This window comes from Lampetra planeri, chromosome 18, assembly GCF_965212315.1.
Source record: "Lampetra planeri chromosome 18, kcLamPlan1.2.h2, whole genome shotgun sequence".
Classification (NCBI taxonomy): domain Eukaryota; kingdom Metazoa; phylum Chordata; class Hyperoartia; order Petromyzontiformes; family Petromyzontidae; genus Lampetra; species Lampetra planeri.
In genome coordinates, this window is record NC_136124.1 from 1,802,211 (window position 1) to 1,827,257 (window position 25,047).

General features: G+C 45.3%; 2 protein-coding genes across 6 annotated transcripts in view; both read left to right on the forward strand.

Moving 5' to 3' along the window:
- Positions 1-3,536, forward strand: part of GANAB (glucosidase II alpha subunit) — a 29,169-nt gene extending 25,633 nt beyond the window's left edge. For all 3 annotated transcript variants that reach the window (XM_078602249.1, XM_078602250.1, XM_078602251.1), the window contains one exon: positions 465-3,536. In XM_078602249.1, coding sequence (XP_078458375.1) covers positions 465-598 — 134 coding nt within the window. In that variant the 3' untranslated portion in view covers positions 599-3,536. The remainder of the gene's footprint in view (positions 1-464) is intronic.
- Positions 3,537-3,960: 424 nt separating this feature from the next.
- Positions 3,961-25,047, forward strand: part of LOC144723471 (calpain-3-like) — a 58,457-nt gene continuing 37,370 nt past the window's right edge. For 2 of the 3 annotated variants that reach the window (XM_078602252.1, XM_078602254.1), the window contains exons 1-4: positions 3,961-4,094; positions 5,325-5,696; positions 10,065-10,134; positions 23,387-23,505. In XM_078602252.1, coding sequence (XP_078458378.1) covers positions 5,412-5,696; positions 10,065-10,134; positions 23,387-23,505 — 474 coding nt within the window. In that variant the 5' untranslated portion in view covers positions 3,961-4,094; positions 5,325-5,411. Of the gene's footprint in view, positions 4,095-4,537; positions 5,697-10,064; positions 10,135-23,386; positions 23,506-25,047 lie in introns of those variants that run through there. The other variant, XM_078602253.1, reaches the window with a different exon arrangement.

Sequence of the window (25,047 nt, forward strand, 5' to 3'; positions counted from 1 at the left end):
GACGCAGCAACCATGCTAGTTTCATTAAAACACTTTACACTCCACTTTTGATAATTATTAATTTCCCCACAGGTAGCTGCCCAATTAACTTAAGCATTCACGTTTTTTTTTATCCACTTATTCTACATAAAAAATATTGATAATAATATACACTCCTCTGTCAATCCACGACTGGATAAAGGCCTTCCTATGCGGTGTCGGCCTTAAGGGTTGTTTCACCATACTTTACCACGCTGGTCAGTGCGATTTGGCGAAGGGAGGCCGAGAATGATGAATTCATATGTCAAATATCATTCCCCAGTGAGCTCGGCTCGCTAGGTTCATCCACGACGCCACCACTCCACCCTGAGCAAACGCCCTCTCTACGTTCTTGACAATGACACTTTGTGGGTTATCAAAGTTTTTCCAGGACACCTCCCCCCCCTGCTCCGCTAAATGTCCCCTCGTGTGCTTGTTCTGTGTAGGTGGCAAAAAGAAGACACTCCATTTCGGGTACAATGCCAGCTCATCGGTGCTGGTTGTCAAGAATGTGGGCGTTCCCATCGCCTCCGACTGGAGCATTTCCCTCACCTTAAAACAGGGCCACAAGTCTTCCTGAGCCTGACCAACCAGCCTTGACCATTTCGATACAATCCTGTTGCGAGCCAAACCCAGTTGCATATTAATACACACACACACACACTCCTTCCTTTAGGTCATCATCTCTCACAGCAGCCGAGTTGCCAAATATACATTTTATGGGTCAGGGTGACAGTGCAGCTTCGAAGGCGGAAACCAGTGATTGGCCGTGGGTCGGCAAATTCGATACAGCCACAGGTGTGGCTGAAATAGATCATTGCGTTCTCCCCTCGGCTGCGTACCCAAGGGGGCAGGCCACTGCCGCCACCTCCCTCCATCCCATCCCAATCCCACACCCACCTCTTCAGCTCCGTGTTATTGCGTCGTGACCAGGGAAGGGTTATTGAGGTGGGCCACTCTGGTGTCTCTCGCAGTGTTTGTTTAGGTGACGCCATCAAAAGGGTGCAGTTGAGCGTTACACCCAGGACTCTATTCCTGTATTGCCCGCGCCAATTGTGCTAGAATAGTTTTTTTTCTGAGGGTCGACGGCAAAGAGCGAACGTGGATGTTAGTCAGTGGTGGCGGGTTCTAACGACACATTTATATATTTCTACGCGATCTAACCCAAAAAAACATACCTCTATTATGAACGTGGATGGTTTGCAAACCTGCAGGATAAATCCTTCTGCTGTCTTTGAGCCCCGCCCCCCTCCCTCCCGATACGTTCCATTCATTGGCTACCACATTCTGATGAGCTCCGCCCCCCTCTCCTCCCCCCTCAACTTGCTTATAAGGGATTACTTCTTGAATCATTGCCTCACTTGATGCAGCTAATTCGGCTGTGACGGTCCCACCTGATGACGGAGACTTGTGTTGCCTCCGAAACGTCGTGATTTTTGTTTTTATTTTATTTTCATTAATTTTGATGTTTTACCTACGTGACTTTACCGAAAAAACCTAAGAATATAAATCCTTCTAACTGGATTCGGAGTGTCCCTCCCGGTTCATTGCTCGAGAACTCTCGTGCGGAGTGCGGTATTGTGATGTGGAAAGGGCGAAGTAGGATTGGATAGGCTAGTCGGAGCATGGGAACTGGAGAGAGAAAGAATGATCTATGTTTACAGTTGTGCAATGCAATTTAATACTACAATATGGGTACCCCCCTCTATATACAGAACAGATATGTACCTTAAAAGTTGTCCGGAGAGCGAAATTCTATATTCACATCCATATATTCCCATTGACTCCCCATATAATTGGAGGTGCATGCTTACAGGAGAAAATGTCAGCCCCAAGACATGATAAAATAGAATGCAGTAGACCTTTTGAAAGTATATATTTCGTGGAAGATCGATCATTTTTAATTAAAATATCAATTACAATACACAAAATAAGCTAAATAAAAATACTGTACAATACATGAGATTAGGTTTTCCCCTTTTTTCTGGCAACAAAAACAGGTGTTAAGATGTTAAAACACCAAACTGAAACCTTTTACAAGGAATCATGTCTGCATTAACCACAATACTTGTGGTCAGAATGTAAACAAAAAACATACTCTGATATTCTATGCATTGTCTTTGAAACTGATTGGTCCACACCAGAGACAACTTTCTTTTGAGCATTTTGGCGTCCTCTGGTCTGACACCGTTTGTCAGGCAAAAGAAGTTCAACATGCACACATACATAGGCATTGCAATTAGAGATTTCACAATAAATAAATAAAAAACGCTTTGCTACACTGGCAGTGTGATTCATGCAACAGTTGTGCGTTTCAGAATGGACTTTATTGTTTGTGATTAGTCATGGAAACGCTGCAGCCAGTGCAGATTGTAAATGCTGCACAAGGTTAAAACAAAAACAAGATTAAATCATCAAATCACGAATTGTGACGATCGATCGAATCTTACAGGGGTTAATCCTTACATCCATTGACAACCAGAAATTAACACATTAAAAATAATATCACGGATGAACTTGGACATTAATGGAATTCTGTTTTAGTGTGTTTTAAACTCGTTTGAGCTTTTTTTGCCGATAATGGTGTGCACTGATTATTACAAAAAGTTCATTCACTGCATGAGAGGCACGATCAGAATAGTTTGATAATTGTATAAGGTTTGGTCATTCTTAAATGCAGCAGAAAGTGGGCCTGACATTCTCCTCTAGAATCGTCTGATTCAATGCAAAATCCGTGGTTGTGTCAATGATGGCGACAGTGGATTGGTGAAGCCCCAAATATTTAGAATGTTTTTCGTAACCCTTTCCAGCCTAATGAGCATCAATAACTCTTTTTCTGAGATCTTCAGATTTATTTTGATTGTGGCGTCACTTGTTTCCACACACCTGTATGGTGAAGATCAAACTCACAGTGTCTGATCTTTATACAGGGTGGGACCTCCCAAACTCATCGCTGAAGATCTACCTTATTATTGAAACACCTGATTCAAATGATTCCCTTAATTGAGCAAATGAAACCAGGGGTTCACTTTTTCACATACCCTGAACCGTAATTACTCTGTTTAGTTCATACTTAATGTTGCTTCAAAAGACATGGAATTGTTTAATATTAGCCCTATTGGATATTTAATAAAAGACCGGCTTTAATTCAAGAAGGCTCTCATGGTAGAACTATGGAATTTCCATAATCATTGGGGTTCGCAAACTTTTTCTCGGCACTGTACCTCATTCTCAACAAACTGTTGACTGCCTCTTATGCATGTTCACAGGTACTCGAGCGTTCAGTTTGTCAAATGACTCTTGGTTGCTTTGACTTGGTAGCAGTACTGCAATCACTAACTTCAAGGGAAAGTGATTGATTTTAGCATTTGCAAATGACTTCGGTGTGTTGGTGTTGACAAGGCGGCAGTGTCATATCGCCGCCGCTGCATGGCTGAACGATAGCTTCAGTTATCGCGGGACTTTAAACGTCTTCTGAAATTAAATAATGAAATAAATGCGCAAATTCCGTGCCGCCACTCTCGGCCCCTTTCTCTGCGCGTTAATTGACTCTGCGTGTTGTGTCTCGAGGGGGGCTCGCTGTCGGCAGCTTCTAAAAGCCAAAAGGCGGACGGGCGGACGGACAAACGCACGAGCCACCGAAAATAATCCTGGGGCATCGCGAGTTGGAGTAAGCTCTCGACCCCCCCCCCCCGCTGTGTAAAATTAGCCCCTCTCTATATGGGGCGCCCACTCTGGGCCTCGCATCCTTGGGCACAGCGCCACTTTTGATGGTTGGGGCCCGGCCCTTTACCGGCCAACGCCGTGGAGGATCGCGTCCTCGTAACGTTCCTGGGATCGGCACACGGTGTGAGGACGGTGAGCGCCGGGGAGAGCTCAGGTGACGTGAGGAGCAGAGAGAGACGCGAGAGGGAGGGAGGGAGGGCGTTCCTTGAGACGAGAACTTCGCTGCCTGGTGCCACCGGGAAGTGGATTTGAGCCAGGGGTGAAACCTCAGCGAGCTGAGGGGTATTTTTAAAGATCGGTATCTGCCTGCACGACGTTCTACCTTGCAATGCTGCGGCCACTCTCAAAAGGTAATTGCACTTTTAAACGGGAAGTTTTTCGGAAATTGTTGTTCTTCTAAGTTCATTTATGAGCGCTTTAGTCATTGCCTGCAACGATTTGTGCTCTGAAGTTGGGATACTTTTTTCTGGAAAAGTGTGTGCTGTTGTGTGCAATGGTTTAGCAATGTTGGTAAAGCAAAGCATTTTTTAAGGCTCTGCATAGGTAGAGTTTTTTTTTAACGGACCTGGTTTTCACCTGAGGACGGCTGCTTGCGTTGTGGCCGAAACGTCGTGAGAATAATTTTATTATGTTTTATTTTTATTATTTTATTACTTCCCTTCTACGTGACTTTACCGAAAGAACCAAGAAGAAGAATAGTAACATTACGTTGACAACAATTAACTTAGTAATGCTTAATTTGTGGGTAATATTGGGAAATTTTCCTTGCAAACCTTGCCAAATTCATATTCTAGGGCCTTTCGGTAAAGTCACGTAGATAGGTTGAAAGAAAATAATTATTATCTACGGGACTTTACCGAATGACCCAATAATATGAATTACTGCAGTCACGAAAGCTTTAAGTCAAGACTTGTGAAATTCGTCAAAGCAATTTGCCAAACACGAATAATGCAGGGCCCTCCTGAAAAACTTTTTTAGGTTCAGTAACTTTTTTTGTAGAAATAAATAACGTGATTATTTGTAAGTCTGTGGGGAAAGGTATATTTATTGTAGGTCATTGCAAGATCCCATTTTGAGTGGTGGAAATATTTCAGAATTTTACATGGAAACACCAGCAGCCCAGAGTCAAGACAAGATTACTGATGCAAATCATTCACAGCCCTTTGGCAATCCGCTGCTGGGCGAAGGCCTCCCAAAACCACGTCGGTCATGGGGCTGATTAGACCTCACCACACTGGCCAGTGTGGCCACACAGGACCAGTTCAGATGTCACTCACCACTGATGTTATCCATGGCCAATAATTAGGTTGCCGGGCTCATAACACAGTGCGCTCACTCCTGTGCTAAAGCTTCCTCCTGGTGGAAATGTCAGACAGTACTATATATATAGCTCTCGCATGTGTTTAGAGAAGTGCATGTTTTTCTTTCTTTCATGGAGTGTTGGGCATTAACATTAGAAAATTACTGAAGTGTTGAATTTCACACGATGGGTGCAAATGTGATTAGGATGCTCGCATAGCCACAACAGATGTTCACCTGTGTATTCATCTTCAAAAAGTCTTCGTGTTGATGCCTCGCAGGGTGAATACCGTGCAGCACAAGGCAACAGAGTACGGTGAAGTCGAACGCGTACACATTTTTAAAACGGCACCGCCACAAACCCAAAGATGCCGTACATTTTCAACACGCGGATCCTGCCTCAGCCGAGGCCCGCTCCGAGCCCGACGCCCGGCCACCCGTTCATGCACGGCACCTCGGGGAACTACCGCAACACCGCCATCAGCAACCGCAACGCGTACCTCATCGACACGCAGGGCAAGGGCTTTGAGGAGCTGCGCACCTTGTGCCTGAGCCACGACGTGCTCTTCGAGGACCCAGACTTCCCCGCCCACAACAACTCCATCTACTTCAGCCAGAACGCACCGATGCAGTTCCAGTGGATGCGTCCCAAGGTGAAGCAAGCGCCCTCCGGGGTGGCGCCATTTATTATTTTTCTTTCCCGCAAATTTGTGAAAAGGTCATGCGTGGAGGGCGTCTGTCTCTCTCTCTCTCTCGTGTCTGTGTGTGTCGGCAGAAATTGCTTTTCTCTTGCCGGCCTTGCGGTGGAACGGTTGGGGAGTTCTTGGGATGCAGTGACGGTTCGTTTATTTACAACTAATTAAGGTGTCCTTGCAGTTTGTGCTGTATGGAGCTGGCTGATGTGTACAACCCTGAAAACACATCGGACTTCGGTTAGATGTCTGTCAAATGTCGGCAGCTATTTGCCTTTCTGTTAACAAGTGAAGCAGGTCCCTTGATGTTGAAACACTGAATGAGAACACAATCCATCCCGAGAAACGCTTCAATGCACAATGTGATTTGTGCACTGCGCGGAAATCGTTTTGCTCATGAACCTTCCATGAAATGTAGATCCAAAGCCACTTGTAAGGAAAACCGCATAAAGCAATGATGTTGTGATGCATTCCTAACCTCAGCAAGTCCAATGCCAAGCGTGACTCATTCTCAACACTCAAGAGCAATCCATCTGTCTATGGGTGTCCAGAGGCAATCATGGGACTGCAGTGATTTATGGACCGGATGTCACAACTTGATCTACCCTTTTGTTTCCTTTTCTTGAAGCTGGTGAGCAACCATTGTGAGTCCCTTTCTTTTTTACAAGACAGACCCTGTGTCATATAGGGGTCAGTTATTTATAATGCACATCCATATATAAATAAACAATAATAATAGGTGTATACTGCTTTGGCAGTCCACTTCTGGTTGAAGGCCTCTACGCTCCCTGTCAAGTAGACGAATTGTTTGGCCCGAACTCACCACGCTGGTCAGTGTCGGATGGTGAAGGGGTGGGGGGGTGATGTGCTGATGTGCAGGGGGGTACCCAGAACCGATTCAGATATCGCTCGCCACTGATGAGAGTGGAGTCCGAACCAATCACCTCGCCACCACTCCACTGATCCAAAACAATGTACTGTACATAATATATCTTCATAATGTTTAAAAGTTCGATTTTTCACTGTTAGCACCGAGAAGCACAACCTATTCTGCCTAGCGTGGCGATGCACGGTCAAACAAGACGTCGTGATGACTGACACGGCATTCAGACGAGGGCTTTATCCTGGAGTGGATTGGCAAATAATCAAATAATTTATTCCTGGAAATTGTTATTTACGAGAAATTAACCCTCGTCGTCACTGTTTGGCGCAAGACACCGCGTGCCAGTAAATTGCTGTAATTATTTACGAGTCATTATAAATAATGATGACGACGACGACGACGAGGAGGAGGAGGGTTGTGTTTGCTGAAGTCGTCTGTTACTTTCCGCAAATCGCGCTCTCTGCCCGCCGGCATTGTGACTTCACACTTGGGGCGTTGTGAGATAGGTTTGTGTGTGTGTGTGAGAGAGAGGTGCTCGCGGCGGGCATGGGAGGGCACACCGGCAGACCGCTGTCTAACCCGAGCCTTCGCCTGCGCGCACGTGACAGGGCCCTATTATTCATTTGGCATTGGAGCAGTAAAAACACACACACCATTGACGTGCCTAAGCCATGTCAATGCAACTTCAGCAGAGTGAGCCAGGAGATGTGACAGTGATCGCGGGACGTATTGTGCCTTTTGTGTGTTTTGAAAATCGCGCTGTCTGTGGATTTAGCCGTATAGTCTATGGGCATTTTGTGGCCGAAGGCTATATCTGCTTCCTGGCGACCGTCATAATCCTTTACCCCGCGTGCTTATGGTACAATGCTCGTTGGGGAGTGAGGAGACAACGCATGCACGCGCACCAAGTCGCGTTCTGTGAAACTGTCAACTCTGCAGAAAGTGTTTACTATTCGCACGTTCAGGACATTCGGTTAGCGGTGAGCGAGACCATTGAGGGTGTTTGTGAATCCTAGAAGTGATGCGTCGATGCGTGCGGTGTTTCCCATTGAGGCGGAATTTTATGGGTGAAATGTTGGGCCGGCGAAAGACGACCTTCGTGAAAAGCTTGATGTTTTTAATGTGCGGTATGTAATTAGGTTGACCGCACATATCCGTAGAATAGTTTTTCGTTGGGATTGTATTGAACACTGCATCAATAATTTGAATTGTGTACAGGGGCATTACATGCTAATTATATCATGATAATCTTAGGGTTTTTCGGTAAAGTCACGTCGGTAAAAAATAATAATAGAGATAATAAGAAAAATAAGTGCTTTATTATTTTATTGCTATTATTATCTATATTATTTATTATTATTTATTTTTTATTTTTTACCTACGTCACTTTACCGAAAAAACTAAGAGTATGAATCCTTGCAGTCACGAAAGCTTCAAATCTAGAATTTTATCATGATAATATTATTTGATCTCATGATAACAATTTGTCAGCGGTATGTAAGTAAACATCGTCAACTTTTTGTACAATGACACCGTGTATCATTGTACAAATATAAACAATGCACAACTTAAAAGTACTCAGCGTTATTTTCTGAAAACACCCCCGTTGACGATGAGCAGTAACGGTGGCAAATGGATGTCAGTCACCTTCAGGTCCATCCTGCAACTTTGACCGGCCAATCACAGTGTGCCATTCCCAGCATGATGGTTTAGAGGATTATTGTGTGGTCTGTGGATTTTGGTGTCAAAATAAAAGCGGGCTCTTATTTTCGACTCGCGCTTTTTCACGACCAAATCGTTCCTTGTTGGCCCTACGTGCCGCACGATTGCTGGACGATGCCAAAAGAAACGGTCAGGGATCAGTCAACCTCAGTTCAAGTTAAAGTAATTGTACTTTAATTCACATTTTTTAAAAGTTAGATTGAGTTAAAAAAGGAGAATAAAAGTAAGCAAACGCAAAGTTAAATTCGCGGCAACTACGACAACGCAGCAGCAGCGGCAGGAGCGATCATGCCACCAAAAAGGGAATTTATGTCCTGGATTTGCGATAGAATTTTGCGCTACAAAGCGTTGCGCGGTGGCATTGGCAGCGTGAACCAACCCGTGACCTTCGTGGGGCAGAGCTACATTGCGCTGAGGACCGAGCGCCTCTCGGAGGGCAGCCTGTTTTGCGACGATTATTTCCCAGCCAACGCCGAATCCCTGGGTCGGCGGTGCAGCAAAGCCAAGGGTATTCGCTGGAAGAGACCCAAGGTAGATTTGAACCACCCCTTCGTTGTCTTAATGTTGGCAGCGGTTGCGGGAACCGCAAGCTTTTAGTGTTAAACACTGACACTAAGGTGTTAATGAAATAATTGTAATATTGTTTGTAGAGTGTGGTATGTGTGTGTGAAAGTATATAGATATATATTAAGGATGCCCTGTTCTCGCAAGCATTGGTAAAATAAAACTGAGTATATGTTATTAAATATTGGAAAACATTATATTTTCACAACTTCATCGTAATAACTTATATTCAGCGTACTTGGTCAATTAAAATAATTCCATAATCTCAAACACGACACAATGTGTATCCGTTTAGTGTCTAAATACAATTCACATATAGGCCTTGCAATACATTGGTGCAATACTTAGTCTTATTTTACGATTATGTTTCTGGATATGTGTTATTTTTATTCACAGCTATATATACATAATGATTAACCTGGTGAAAACATTCAGGCTGAAGACGAAGTTTGTATGCAGCGTGTGTGTGTGTGCATCCCGATGCGATAGAAGCGATGCGCTGCAGTGGTTGAGTGTTGGGTCGAGCGAAATACTCTTCATTTGTCTCCTAATTCAAAGGTGGAAATTCCACATTGCTGTGGCAGGGATTCAGCACATTCATGTACATACTTGCCAATCCTCTAGAATTATACAGAAAGCTGCTGATGTTTAAAAGCTTGTTGGTTTTAGACCCATATACACGAGCTTGATAAGGTTTTTCGAAGAATACATTTTTGCGGACTTTTTGCTGTGAAAAATTACGTGCGGCAAAACAATCTTGCCGCCTGTCACGTGAATTGGAAGGGTTGGCTAACACACTTATTTACTCAGTACGTGGGGGGTGCGGCGGTGGCCCAACGGCTTGCACACTTTGCGACGAACCAGGCCAACCTGAGTTCGCTTCCCAACCATGGCTAACATCAGCGTGGTGAGCTGTGGTCAAACAAACACGGTGGCGTGGGGAGGCTTTCCTCCAGCCGTGCGTTGTTGTCCTTTTCCCCGCACCTCCGATTATCACGGTTGGCTACGTACGGTGCGAAAGAAGTTCAACATACGTACATTGACAATGGTCTGGAAACGATACAATGTTTTTAACTGTACTGCATTGTCAACACAGCCGTGTGCTTTGTGGCTGTTTTCTTCATAAACTCATCGCTCATTATATGTCTTTCTTTGCACAGGACATTTGCGAAAACCCGCAGTTCATCATTAATGGGGCGACGCGCACAGACATACGGCAGGGAGACCTTGGTGAGCCCTGTGTGTCTGCACGCGTGTCACTCACTGTTTTCGATACTGTTACACAACATGCATGGAAAAATGTAATATTCTGATTCTGGTGGAAACTCACAAAAAGTCACAGTAGCGTCCGGTCTAACAAGCAAGGTCTGATGCTCGTCTCAAATTTGCATTGCTTAACTAGTTGTGGACATTCCACGTTTATATGGCAGGGGTAAGTGGCTCCATAGGACAATCACTGTTGGAAACTTCACGTTAATTTAAGACCAGTTTATTTACACCACAGCTACAGCGAGTGTGTATTCCTGTTTTTGTTTCTAAAAGTTTAATTTGTAGATCGCAAAACTGTGCTTGTTTTGCACGGAATTATTGTTTCGTAATTGAATGTAATGGAGTGAGATTTGTTTGATTTCAGCAAGAAGTACCCAATGAGCTGTTCGGCTCTATTTCATGGGCATCTTGCGATAGTATAGATGCTACACAGTACAGATCTTAGTTACAATCATGGTTACAAAGGTCGCGATACAAGCAGCAAGTATCTGCACATGATTTACACATCACAAGAGTAAGGAATTGTACTCTTTGGTTCTTTCGGGAAAGTCACCGAAAGAACCAAAGAGTATGGATCCCTGCAGTCACGAAAACTTCAAATCTAGTAAGGAACTGGTCGAAAACTAAAAAAATACATTAACATGACCACATTCGTTAACGAACAATAATAAAGGAAGGAAGATCTTTTGTTTTATTTAACAAATCAAACACAATCAGTAATCGACGACTTTAAGCACGACGCAGACAGACTCGGACTTGTGCTTCTCGTTCGATGATTTACGACATCGACACATCCGTGAAGGAACTTGAGATTCAGGGGTGAACGGAGGTTTCTGACGGCCGGCAACGATGGTGTGATGTTGTTTTCCTCGCCTGGTATGCAGGAGGTTGGGAGTTCGATCTCAAACCCTGACGCCTGCTGCTGTATATTTGGAGTTTGCATGTTGTCTCCGTGGTCACGTGGATTTTTTCTTCAGGTTATCTGGTTTTCCCTCCACGTTAAGAAACATGCATTTATATTAATTAGCTGCTATAAATATCCATGTGATAAGCCACTTTGCTGAACTATCATTTGTGACCAGGTCGCTTCTGAAAAATAAGCTAATAGCTCAGTGGGCTTCATGTGGTAAGATAAAAATAATTTTGTTTTATTTGTATATTTTTAAGTGCTTTGTTCACATTTCCAATACTCTGCATTCCGATCGTGTTTTGGTATGTTTGTCGTTGTATCGTTATTACCCACCCCCACTGGACATCTGTGAGAAAGAGCTTCATAGCTCGTAAGATTTCTCCAGGATGAATACATATCCTCGTTTAGATTGAATTTCCCAAACCTCGCGCGACGATAGCGATTCCACAACGAGGGAACGGCCATCGAGCAGGCCTTTCTTTCCGAGGTAGTACGAGGAGCTTCTAAGGCTTAATTTGTCTTCTTTTTGGGGTCAACAGATCCATCAACTAATAGGGGGAGGCAGCAATGGGCGGTGGAGACAAAGACACGTGGCCGCCCTGATTATTATAACTGCGGGTGTAATAACCTGGGTGGGAGTAGCAGCAGTAGTAACCATTCTCCGTGCCGTCTGCTTCACAGTGGATGTTCAAGATCTCCTGACGTCATTCGCAAGGGTATTGTGTGCCATTGTTAGGGTTCAAATTTGGCCAATCCCAAAATAACCTGTAAATAACACTATGTTTTGGATTACGCATAGCAATCATCACTGGCAGAATAATGCTCCGGGTCAAACTTGCAAACGAGACTATTTTTGTATCTTGAATTCTCTCGAGTTTAATTCCAGGCCACTACTGGACGTCTGTGACAAAGGGCTTTGTAGCTCATCGGATTCCTCCAGTCAAAATAAATATTCTGATTCTGATTGTGAACATCAGTGGTGAGTGATACCCGAACTGTTCCCGGGCACCCCATCGCTAAACAAATTGTAATTCATGGGCCTACGTTACGGTTCTATAATTTACGTGCTCGTAAGAATGATAAATAGGAAATGTCTTGTCAACGTATGATGTATTGGGTACAGGTAATGAGCATGATTGTTTTACAATTCACTACATTCACAAGCTCGTCATCAACAAGCTCAAGACTGTGTGTCATATATTACTAAATAGCTTTGACTTTATTTATTTCTTTGAAACATACTGGATATGAAACTGATAGCAAATCACGAGATTGCAATCCTGTCGGTTAGCTGTAAGTCATTCTAGGCGCTGCAAAACCTCCAGCTGACCTCGTAAGGCGCTACATAATTGTTTCTCGAGACACACAAGCTTATTATTATTTGCTGTAACCGAGCATGTACAGATTAAAGTACATATATTTTGTTCTCTTTAAGAACATCTCCCTTGACTGAAAATACATCAAAGGGCGATGGTAAATGACCTTGGATTTGTGTAAAGAACCCTTGTTAATCTGAGTCACGAATGCTTCTCTGCTGTTTGTTTTACCTCTGCTTCAGCAACAAATTAAACGTGGCGTCAACGTTTTGCTTTTCACACATCCTTGCTGACGGAGAAGCCAGTGAATAGGACGAGGGTGTCTGGTGGGGCTGTCATGAGTGACTAGGCATTGATGAGTGACACAAAAATGACCTTTTGAACTCTGCGCTTTGTTAGCATTTGCGGACTGCCCGTCGCGATTACACGACTTCAGTGTGCACAGCACTGAGCATGCAAGCCCGAGTGCATTTTAAATTGCTTGTGCACGCCGTTCCCATTAAGGGGACCGTTGCGCCAAAGTAACAAAATAAATCCCGTGCTGCCTCAGCAGCAAGGCAGTACACAGCCGAATGAACAACCTTCTGCGAGTGACACATTCAGGTACCCCACATCTCATTGCTGCTGAACTCCTGTCTTCAAAAATGCCACTGAATAGCCAGTGAATCACAATGCATACCAAGCTACTTGCCACAACGGCGTCTTTTTGTGGTTTTTTTTTAGTGGGAATGTAACGTTTGCACCACCTAATGTGTCAATCGTAAATAGATCCCTACGATCGTGAAACGTGCATCGAATTGTGCGTACCAGGATCGATTGTAATTGAAGCAAGTCAGTGTCTCGCCCAATTAAAGAAACGTGTTCACTCTCACCTATTACGACTTCAATAGTGCTGTTTGTTGCTTGCCACTTGGGCGTTTTGAGAACTTTGAAGTTGGTCTGTGATCAGTAACTGTGATATAAAAAAGGAAACAATACAAATTCAGCCCATCGTTGGGCGAGTTAATTGTCATATGCCTCGTATTTAGGTAGGTATTTAAGTTAGGTAGGCATACAGGTAGGTAGGTAATTGTGCAGGTGTGCATTGAGGGAGATAAGAGTGGTGGGTAGGTAGATATTCAGATAGGTAAATGGGTAGGTAGGTGTTAGATCAGTAGGTGGATGGGTAGGTAGGCATTTAGATAGGCAGGTTAGGGGGTTGGTAGCCATCAATCAAAGATGATTACCGCATCACGCGCTTTCAGGCGTGCTTCTGCAGATATCTGGAACGCATTTCCTTCGATATTAGGAAGTGACTGGAGCTATGCACTTTTAAATCTCGATAGAAATTCAATTTCTTTAGAACTGCTTTTTGTGTTTAGTGTGGTGCCACTCAGCGCTGTCAGGCAGCGCTCACCGAGCCCCTCTAGGGCCGATACTGCACCCACACCACGTGGTGTCCGTGATGTCGCTACACCGCACGCCGTGCCCCTCTGGGGCCGGCATCACACAGTGACATCCCGCGATGACACTGCACATGTGTAGGTAGTTATTTAGGTGGGTAGATAGGCTGGTGTTTAGGTGGGTGGCTGGGTAGATAGATCTCCCAACGAAGCACGGACTTACAAAGAACAGCGAGTAAGCACAATCCAGTGGGGAATGTATGTAGTGCAGTACGCCACGCAAGATGAAGAATTGTATGAATGAATGCAATGTCGGTTGCATGACACCCCCGACGTGAGACTGTAACATAAACCAGGCATGGAATGTGCAGACTCGGCATAGCGATGCGGCAGTGTGGACCCATTTAGTCCTCTCCTGCTCCCGTGCGTCTCCCCGCTCGTGAACAGCACAGACAAAGATCCCCCGCGTAGCGCCTTGATGAGACCGCTGGAACAAGCGCTGTGAGTGAGCACCCACGAGTGGAGTGGGTGGCCAGTCAGACGTCTTTGTTTCCCCACGGTGCTGTACTCATTTAAGGCTGAGTCGACCCAGGGGAGGCCCAGGACTGGTTCGAATTTTCGCCACTTTTTTTGTCGTGAGCGGGAATTGAACTGCTTCTACAGCAGCAGTCCGGCATTCACCTACATTGTCAGTCTCATTAAGGTCGCTACAACGATTCTCACAACGTGGCCATAAATCATCCACCACGGGGCTCTACAATGGAAACTATTATTTATTTATAGGCAACGGTGGTAAAGATGCAGCCCTGCATTTACTTGCTCATGCCACTGCTGATGAAATGGCCCTTCTCCGAAGGGAGCTCAAGTGGGTATTTGTCCGACCCCAAGACGAGATGCGACTACCCACACTTTAGCCCACCACATTCGAAGTGCCTGATCGGCTTAACTGCGGTATAAAAAAAACATCTAATTTAAGAAAGTTGCTCTTTTGTTTCAACTGCCGTGCCAGGAGATCAATCCAGTGTGCTAACCCTTATGCCACGGCTGCGCCTCCTATTAATGCTATATTCATTGATAATGGAGAGTTTGTTTGACCTGTTACATAATATTGGGTTGTGGATCTATAGCAGCAGCATCATTGCGTGATTTTTCAGCAGTCTGTTTAAAATCGTGCGTCACGATGTTATGAACTCGTATTTATCGTGGCATCCTGGCAACACGGGGTCATGTGGGGCTTCAAGTTTAAAATAGTTGGCCAGATTAAAAGGTCCATTGCTATGAAAATAACAAATTTACATAAAAACAGCAGCAAGGTTTTTCTCTTTCCTAACCAGATTGCATTAACTCAAGGCAGACACCATTTTAAAACGAATGCAACATATGCAATACTGTATATACAATTTATTTTGTACAAATTTTGTATGATCAATATTATTCAAATGATTGTCGGTAGATATAGGATAAAGGTTGTTACTGTTAGATGGGAAAATACTTCTCAAGAAAAATGTTATCACTCCCACCCTTGCCTCCACCTATCCACTGTAGTGGTTTATTTCCTTCGATTCAATGTCAGGAAAAAAAACACAATTTCCACTGCGACCAGGATTTCTTGATCATCAGCCTTGTCTCTTGGCCCACATACATGTTGGTAGCGATCACAGTGACCGAGACACAAGAAAACTTGGATTTCATCTCAATTGCAAATGTCATGATATTCATGAAAATCCATTGTTTACGTATCTTGTGCAATAACAACGGGCGCAACGACGCGACGTGAAGCACAATACGGTGAATTGAAAAGCATTCGTGCCTGATAAAGGTCAGCAGATATGGGCCGTCACATCGGGCATTTCTGCCGACGGTTTCTGAGCCGTTCTAAATGCACCAGGACACGCGCACGTCTTTTATGCACATATATATTACGTATCATAAGCGTTCATTCGAGTGAGCAGCCAACCTTTTTTTAATGATGAGGCATATCGTTTAAAGCATGGGATTGTAATGAATCCCACCGAGTAACTGCACATGACATTGGCCCACAGTGCGGCCTCATCTGTCTTGCTGTCAGGTGCCACGGCCTGGCGTGTTGGACGAGGCAAATGGGTGTGAAGTGTTGACACGTTCAGCTGATCGTGCACAAGTGGCATTTTGGGGGCAGCAGCCGGGGGCCACGTGAGTCGCTGTCCACGCTCGCAAAGCACGTGCCCTGGCACGGTTGATTTAATTCAACACACGCGCCGCCATTGATCGATTTGGGCATTGCGATGTGAGGAGTGGTTGAGTCGACTGCATCACAGGCAGAGCAGGGAGGTCTAATTGAAAGTTGGGCAGCTGCCCGGGTGTAGCAGTTCACTTGAGAGCCCTGACACTTGGCCGCTGCGTATGTCACCACCACGTCGTCCATTGAGGCAATTAACCCCAGCACGTGTGTGCGAAACCCGAGACGGTGAGCATCGCTCCCCCACAGCCCGAGTCACAGCCCGAGTCACAGCCCGAGTCACAGCCTGAGTCACAGCCTGAGTCACAGCCTGAGTCACAGCCCGAGTCACAGCCCGAGTCACAGCCCGAGTCACAGCCCGAGTCACAGCCCGAGTCACAGCCTGAGTCACAGCCCGAGTCACAGCCCGAGTCACAGCCCGAGTCACAGCCTGAGTCACAGCCCGAGTCACAGCCTGAGTCACAGCCTGAGTCACAGCCGGCCTGCCTGCCTGCCTGCCGCTGTAGTGCGCTAGTGCTCAGGGGTGCATGGGGTTCGCTAAGTATAAAACAAATGATCATCGCCATCATTGGCTTTGGTCAATGTACAAATAAAGAGTGAGTCTGCTAAGTATGAAACAAGACAATAAATAGGCAAGTGAAAGCGTAAAAGGCATTTGCGCGTTCGCCACTGTTGAGTCGAACCCGGTGGAACCGTCCTCGCCAATTTGGTAGTTGTGAGTTCATCTCCCGGTTGGATTGTGGGCTCGCGAATTATCCCTCAGCGAGTAAATAAAATAGGCACCACTTTTTGCAAAGTCAACCAATGGCGAAGCCAGGATTTGCAGGTAGGGGGGGCAACCTCTCCAGCAATGAAAAATGATAGAGGAGTTGTTAGTGAGTAAAGACTTGTGAGTAAGTAAGGAGTTGTTAGTGAGTAAGGAGTTGTTAGTGAGTAAAGAGTTGTTAGTGAGTAAGGACTTGTTAGTAAGTAAGGAGTTGTCCCTTGCTTTTTATTCGACGCGTATGTGGCGATGGCGCAGCCATCAATCGAGGGTCGAATTCGAACCGCGTCGTGTGATCGGCATCGCGCTCGCTGAAGGTGAATGCCTTCAGGGAAGTCGTGTGCTGTATACGCAACTGCGCACAATTCTGTGAGCCACTTATAACTGCTTTGCCGTTACTTATTGCCAATTACGGACTCAGACTATTGTCCTATCATCTCATAGAGTCCCTGGCACGTAATAATATGCTACACAGTGGCAGTGGGAGTCGCAAAATGCCGATTTATTACTAATAAACTCGAAATTAGGAATTTCGGTCGGATCATTGGGGGGGGCACGTGTCACCCCCCCTCCCCCCACTGTCTCCGCCAGTGAAGTCAACAGTGGTCATCGTGTGGAGAATGAGCACCGCTCCGTAGGAATGTAAAGCGTCCCACCGCCCGGCTGGGCATCGCCCACCGAGACAACCAACAGCGCCCCAGCGCTTGATTGAGTGCGAGGACACCCCCAGCCTTTCAAAAAAACGTCACGTAAAAAAAGAAACACACCGAGAAGCCTGCATCTGCAAATTGACACGCAAGGATCGACTGAGCGCGCGGTTGGAAATCCCTGGGGGAAAATGTCGCGTGCATTGCTAAATGCGGGGGGGGGGGGTGGAGGTGGGGGTTGGGCTGCATGCAATACGGTGGCAAGGCTCGTCCGCTCGCCAGTGGCGGCAGCGGCGGTGTGAAGACAACAACAACCCGGTCCATTCGACCCAGCTCGACGAGCCCTCCTCCTCCTCGGGTTTTCACTCGCTGAGCTCCGACCACGACTCAAGTTCAAGTTTCAAGTTCATTTATTGTGTATAGCCCTGTGAACCATTCGGCTCTTGAATCGGGTGCAACCGCAACAAACAAAAAACAAAAACATGAACAAAAAAACATCTTAAAGTGAATATGTGACTAAGTGCAAACAGAAAATCCAAGAAAAGACAGCAAAATATTGCAGAAAAAAACACCGTAAACCAACCCTGTGCAAAAATCAAACAACAACAACAACCACAAGACAACTTAGATTAAGGCCATCAGTCTAACTCTGTACTACAACTAACAAACATGGCTAAACCAATACACTTTTCGAAATCACCAAAATAAAGCCATGAAAGCAATGAAACAGTGCAGGTCATAGGAACTGTGATGGGGGGGGGGATCCACGTCGGCGCTCTCAGTGCCGCACTTAAAGCGGAAATAGTCCAAAGCGTGGGCCCCCCCCCCCACACCTGGGCACGGGCACCAAAGCCAACCCAGCCAGCGGGGTGCGGTCGTGACTCGATTGGCGCTCGCGCGGTAGATGCCAATTAATGCGGAGTGCAGCAACACTGCCCCTATACCCTCTACTAATGACCTCGATCTCACACACACAAAGTGAAGCTGCATCTAAAATAGACCGGTATCGCGCATGAGTGTCCATTACTGTAATGTGTGCGTTTCTCGTTACGTGATCGTGACGGGCTCCTGTTGCCGAATGTCTGCGGCAGCAGGAGCGTGTCCCGACGGTTGACGATTCGGACACATCGGCTGAATGTTGCTTGGTTTCCTTCAGCGAAGAGGCTAAAGGGATACAAAAAAATCGTGGTGAGCGTGGCCAATGCCACTAAACCTCAAGGCCGTTCTCTAACACGTGGCTTGGTTGGTTTGACCAGGTGAGAATACAAGATACCAGGATAGTCTCAATTAAAATTTTCCCCTGGGGTGATGCTACATCAATTTTTTTCGATATGGAATTGGCTTTGTCGCGTGGCGATAACACCAATAGGCCGATGGGAATACGTTCGATAACAAAAAATACAAAAAAGCTTCTCACGTAAAGACTGAACCCAATTCAGCGACGGGTGTCGAAGTCGTGCCACAATTGCAGACTATCGGCGGTATCATATTTGGAGAGTACACAGAGAGTGTGTGTTGTTATGTTTTCGTAATTTTGACATTCTGTATACCATGACTCTTATTATGTTATTCTGTATTGTACTACATTAGTAAGTGAATTGTGTTACGTTTTGTATGCTACGAGAGTTTTCCTGTTACCATAGGTTACTCTGTTATTACAGTTCTAATTTACACTTGAATGCAACGTACTGTTATAATTGCTACCACTGATTGCTGCTTTAGTGGCGACAACTTGGGGAGGCCTTCATCCAGCAGCTGATCGATCACTGCCGATGACAATGATGATGCACACTACGAGTCATATTGTAGTTGCGTTCAAAAAACATGTGCTTACAAGATGTATATGCTACTCCGAAGGCAATTATGGATTGCTCATCACTTACTGCTCACACCTGTCCTGACAATTGATGAAATCCGTGGCAGAGTGGGTGCCACCGACGATACTAAATTGGGCGCCTCCGATGATGTTTAATTGCCCAAGATGCATGTTTTTTTAATGAACGTGAAAGCCAAGCGAAGCGCGCTGGGAGTGAATCCCTTGAGTGAGGCGCATTTCTCTGGAGTGCGGCCAGGGGTTATTATAAGAATCATAAAATAGTGCAGCTGCCCTTATCAATATGCAGCTGATGCAGCAGACTCTGTGTGTCATCCGTGTCCATGCACAAGCCTGCAAGGTGCCATGCACATGAACTCGTATAACCCGTATCTCTGCAGCAACGCTCATGATTGCAACGTGCAGTGCTTTGCATTCACATACATGTACACGTAAATAATTATACATTTATATTTAATATTTAGTGAATTAAATATGATGTCGCATTATCGCCAAACTGATTTCAGGAGGGTCATTCTGTAGACATTCTGTCTATTCGTTTTGAAGTATGCGTCTGTCTGCAGTGTATAACCAGCTGCTGATGAATACAATACTTAGTATGTGTCATCATTTCGCTTGTTCACCGAGGAAAGCCTCACTGCGTCTCGTGACTCTTCTTCTGGAGGGCGATGATTGCGACGTATAATTCCCGTTGAGTAATTTGCGGTTAATTTTTTAAATGTCCCAAATATGGACCTTGACGCGAGCAACACAATGGCCTACTCTTACGAATGCCGTCACACGGGATCTGTGATGTCTACTGCGAACAAGATGGTGCGTTGTTACATCAGCGGTATGACTACAGCGCGGCCAATGGATTCGAACCGTCTCGCTCTCGGACAAGTTGGTGAACAAGCTATCGCTGGGCCACATCACCGCCCAATGAAATTCCTTAATTTACGATCAGTCAAGAGCCCATTGATAGCATTAGTGGACAGCAGGGTGGCAAGAAGTCCCTGGGTTCGATTCCGGACTTGGGCTCCTTAACAGTGTGGAGTTTGTATGTTCTCCCTCTGTTCTGCGTGGGTTCCCTCCAGGTCCTCTGAAAAAAACAAGAACGTAAAATGTATTGACCAAATATCCCAATGCTGATGAATTAACAGCAAACTACTCAATTGGGATAACACATAGCAACATCGCCCACGACTGTGAAAACTTAGCAAGACCCTCCTGAAAATACGATTGAGACTCAATGAGGCTTTCCTGGGTAAACAGGCATAGTAATCATAATATTAATACAATTTATATTTTTCGAAGGAGACCTGGGTGAGAAAAAACATCGTAACAACTCGGGCCCCGGTGCAACACATTAAAGCGTCGAATCAAGCAGCGTCTCTCTAGTGCAACACTCTAAATTGAAATAGCGAACTAAACGTTCTGGCGTGCCACAAATTTAATTCCCAATCAAACATCACCACAGCTAACATGTTGCAAAGTGCAACAAAGCCCTGTGTCGTTCCATCTTGCAACCTGCGATCTGCCTGCTCGCCCCCCCCGCCCAGTCCCTTCCTCGTCGTTTCTCCGGTGCAGCTCCGGCCACGTGGAATTCACGTCAGCGTCGGACTTTTGTTACAATCCTTAGCCCTTTCTATTTCTCTAATTTATTCTCCCGTGCCTCTGAATTTCCCTTTTTAAGCTCAATTAGTTGTTCGTGTTACAATTTGTTTTTATCAATGTGATGAACGAACGAATGATCGATATGACACCGTACTTGTCAATAAAAAGGGGATCTGAAGTGTAAACAATGATGCAAAATGCAATGACTTATTGATAATTATTTTCAACAATAATGTTTGAGGTTACTGAGAAAATATGTTTGGTTGCAATGACTTAATATCAGGCTGAAATGTTTTCATTCATTATAAAAGCACAGAAATATGACGGGAACATCGACAGACACCGACAGTATGTATGTATGTTGAACATCTTTCGCACCGTACGTAGCCAACCGTGATAATCCGACGTGCGCACAGAAAGAGAACTTGCATCAGCATTCATAACAGGACAGAATAAAGCGCACGAGTTAAAAAAAAGTTCTGTATATTCTTCCCAGTGCTTTACAGCAATCGTGTTCCATTACATCTGGCTCAATTTAGGAGTTACATTGCTGAAGACTAAAAAAATAGATACATGAGCATATATTTAACATTGTCTCACCACTACGTTGCCATTAACCACCATCTTTATTCGTGTGTATTTACATTTATATTCAGAAATGCCAGTGTACGTGTGCGTGTTTGCCGTCAACACTTTGTGTGTGTGGTCAGTTTGCAAGGGAGTGGGAGCCACGTGGGGGAAAGCAGCTGACACGATGATAAAGCACATTTTCGGGATGCGTTCATCAGCACTCAAGAGGGCATAAACATCTGTGCCTTCCTTTAGAAGCAATAACCACTCTTGCCTGACATCAGTGTTTTTAATACATTGGCATCATCAGCATTGCCTTGATAGCATTACAGCTTCGTGCGTGATCATAATTAGATGGCTACGTACGGTGCGAAAGAATGTCATCATAAATTCCTCTTGATATGCAAATTCTTCCCTCTCCAACCCAGCTTAAATATACGCTGCCAAGCCTGGTGGTGTTTATTCAGACGCTGTCTTTCCGACAGACCTGTTCTTCACCTGAGGACGGCTGCTTGCGTTGTGGCCGAAACGTCGTGAGAATTATTTAATTATGTTTTATTTTTATTATTTTATTATTTCCCTTCTACGTGACTTTACCAAAAGAACCAAGAAGATGAATCCCTGCAGTCACGAAAGCTTTAAATCGAAATTTAATGTCATCATACATCATCATCTCAAGACTTTCCTCTTCTAAGATAGTAATTGACTGTCTTTCCATGAACTTTATTAAAACTAATTTACTGCAATCTGTTCCTCCCTTGACGACTTCACCACCACCCACGACTGATGACGCCAAACGCTCCATTGCTATTCACCTTTGTTATTTCGATTCTGCTTTTTTAAATGGACATAAACATTTGAAGTCTAAATAATGTTCAATGTTAAAACGAACTAAACGATGTTCATGGTTGCACTGAAATACACTTAGTGATGCAATGGCGTGAATGACCACATCTCCTCGATGATGTCTTTCAAAGCCTCGCAGCGACTTCTGGCTCAGCCATCGAACAAGACGGCGGTCACCGCATCGCACGGCACTCTCAGATGCGCTCCTGCGGCCGTCTGGAACGCTCTTCCTTCTGATATTAGGAAGCCACTGGAGCTATGCACTTTTAAATCAAGTAGATTGAAAATATTTTTTGTAGAACTGCTTAGTGTGTTTAGCTTGTCGTCCATCCCAGCACCTCCGGTTAGCACGGTTGGCTACGTACGGTGCAAAAAAAGTTCAACATACACGCATGCAGTGGCACAGTATTGCATTTGAACCGTTGTAAAGCATGTCATTCCGTCTCATCCAGATTATATGATGCTCCTGAAAGTAAGACGCATCACAAACATGTGCCCGATGTGAATAAAGTGATGCAAATATAGCCACACACACATCTTTTGATTAAAATACGGGAATGGCAACCCAGAGAATATGCAACACCTTGGTGGTGACCCCCTCCACATCATTGTTTCCAGGCCGCTGCTCATATTGGTCCATGGGCCAGAGCAGACATTGTTACCACCCAAGGTAGCAACATTCACTCAATCGAATTTTACTCGTAGAGCAAATAACAGCTCAATTAAAACGGCTATTCCATAAATTACTCTTATTGGCCACACAAGATTGGAAGCACTGCAGTTATGCCAGCTCAGGTGGTATTGATAAGTGAAATATCTGCTCTGGGCTCATGGGCCATCAACTCTGAGCTATTTCAGGTTTGATAGTGCTGTTTGTTGCTGGCCACTTGGCATGTTAGGCGTGTTGTGCCTGTACTCGGCACCGTTTAAATCCAGATTGAAAACTAATTTCTTTAGAACTTCTTTTGGTGTTTAGTTTGTTGCCCTTCCCCCGCACCTCCAATGAGCACAATTGGCTGCGTACGGTGCGAAAGAAGTTGAACACACATACCTGTGTGAAGTAAATAAAAAACGAACCATAAGGCCGCTGCACTAACGAGGCCCTGGCAACGCCGCTGGGTTTTGCTCCAGGTGACTGCTGGGTCCTGGCCGCCATCGCTTGCATGACCATGAACGAGGAGCTGCTGGCTCGCGTCATCCCGGCAGGACAGAGCTTCGATGAGAACTACGCCGGCATCTTCCACTTCCAGGTGGGCACCCACCCCTGCCGAGTCACGCCGACCAATGGTCCCCAATCCTTTCCCACTGGCACATCCGAGCCGAGCTAGTGCAGAGCACCCAGAGTGTAGGTGGTTTTTTTCCCAGGGGCTATTTGCCGTGTCGTGACCAAACCATGGCCCTACGAGATGCCTGGAAGTCTGCAAGCAGGGATTATTTTCGGCTGCGGATGCTGCAAGGTGTAATTGTTGAACACGCTGGACTTTGCAACGCTGAGGTCACCGGTTGAATGTCCCAGGGAAACAGTTGAAACAATGGGGCAAGTTGGTACCACCACAGTTAGCCAATCGGCAGGTCGTGCATGGTGCGGGTACTCCCACTTCTTCCAAGACACCTGTCCAGCACTAAAGAGTGTGTCAAACTACCCTCTAGCAGGCCTTTGTAGAGCCCCCTCGAGTATAGGCCCTTCTGACAGCAGTGACGCCATTCACTGCAGAGCCGCACCTTTTACCACTTTTATATCTGGGTCAGCAACCTGGAAAGCTTCTTCTTCTTGGTTCTTTCGATAAAGTCACGTAGAAGGGAAATAGTAAAATAATACAAATAAAATAAAGACAGACAGCGTCTTTTAGACAGGTGAAGAACAGGGCTGTCTTTCCGACAGCCCTGTTCTTCACCTGAGGACGGCTGCTTGCGTTTTGGCCGAAACGTCGTGATAATTTTATTTTATGATGTTTGATTTGTATTATTTTATTACTTCCCTTCTACGTGACTTTACCGAAAGAACCAAGAAGATGAATCCCTGCAGTCACGAAAGAAGCTTTACATCGAAATTTAACCTGGAAAGCATTTTCTGCACGTGACACATCGTATCCATTCTGCGTCTCGCGGTGGCTGAGGCTACTGGTCACGTGTCTACTGGAGCTTCACAGGCGACCTTGGGAACGTGATGAATGGAATCCTGTTTGAGCCGGACGCAAGTGGTGCACACCTGCGACCCAGCGCTTAGAAGGCAACTCCCGACGGATCTCGTAAATTTGCAAAACGCCTAAAGCTGCTGAGCCGTGTCGTAGCCAGGCCACGGCAGTATAACAAGTGGGTTTGTGAACCCCATCTGCTTGTACTTTTGATCGTGTATCCCTTTGTATGCATGCTGAGTTGTTAGCCGAGTGCTCTGATTTCCTTCCACGTGCTAAACCTTCAATAAATAAAACTGGATTGTCCAAACAGTTTAATAGAGGACTCTACTGAAATTTGAGACGCAACATAAGTTTTCGTAAATGTAATTATTATAATTATCAGTTGGCATCATAGTAATCAACACCTCTGTATCTCCCATGCTGCGGATATCCCTAATGCCTTTGAGGCCTTTCAGCAGAACGAGCCATATGTCAGTGAGTGAATCTTAACATTGCACAATTATTTTGTTAATTAACCAGTATTAACATAGCTCATGAGTTCAGGTGCCGGGTGCTGAGTTCTGATCTCCCAAGTGCCAGCTTGCATGCAGGGACTGCACTGAGAGATGGAAAGAGGAACACGTGGATTATATAACATCGTGACTTAATGACATC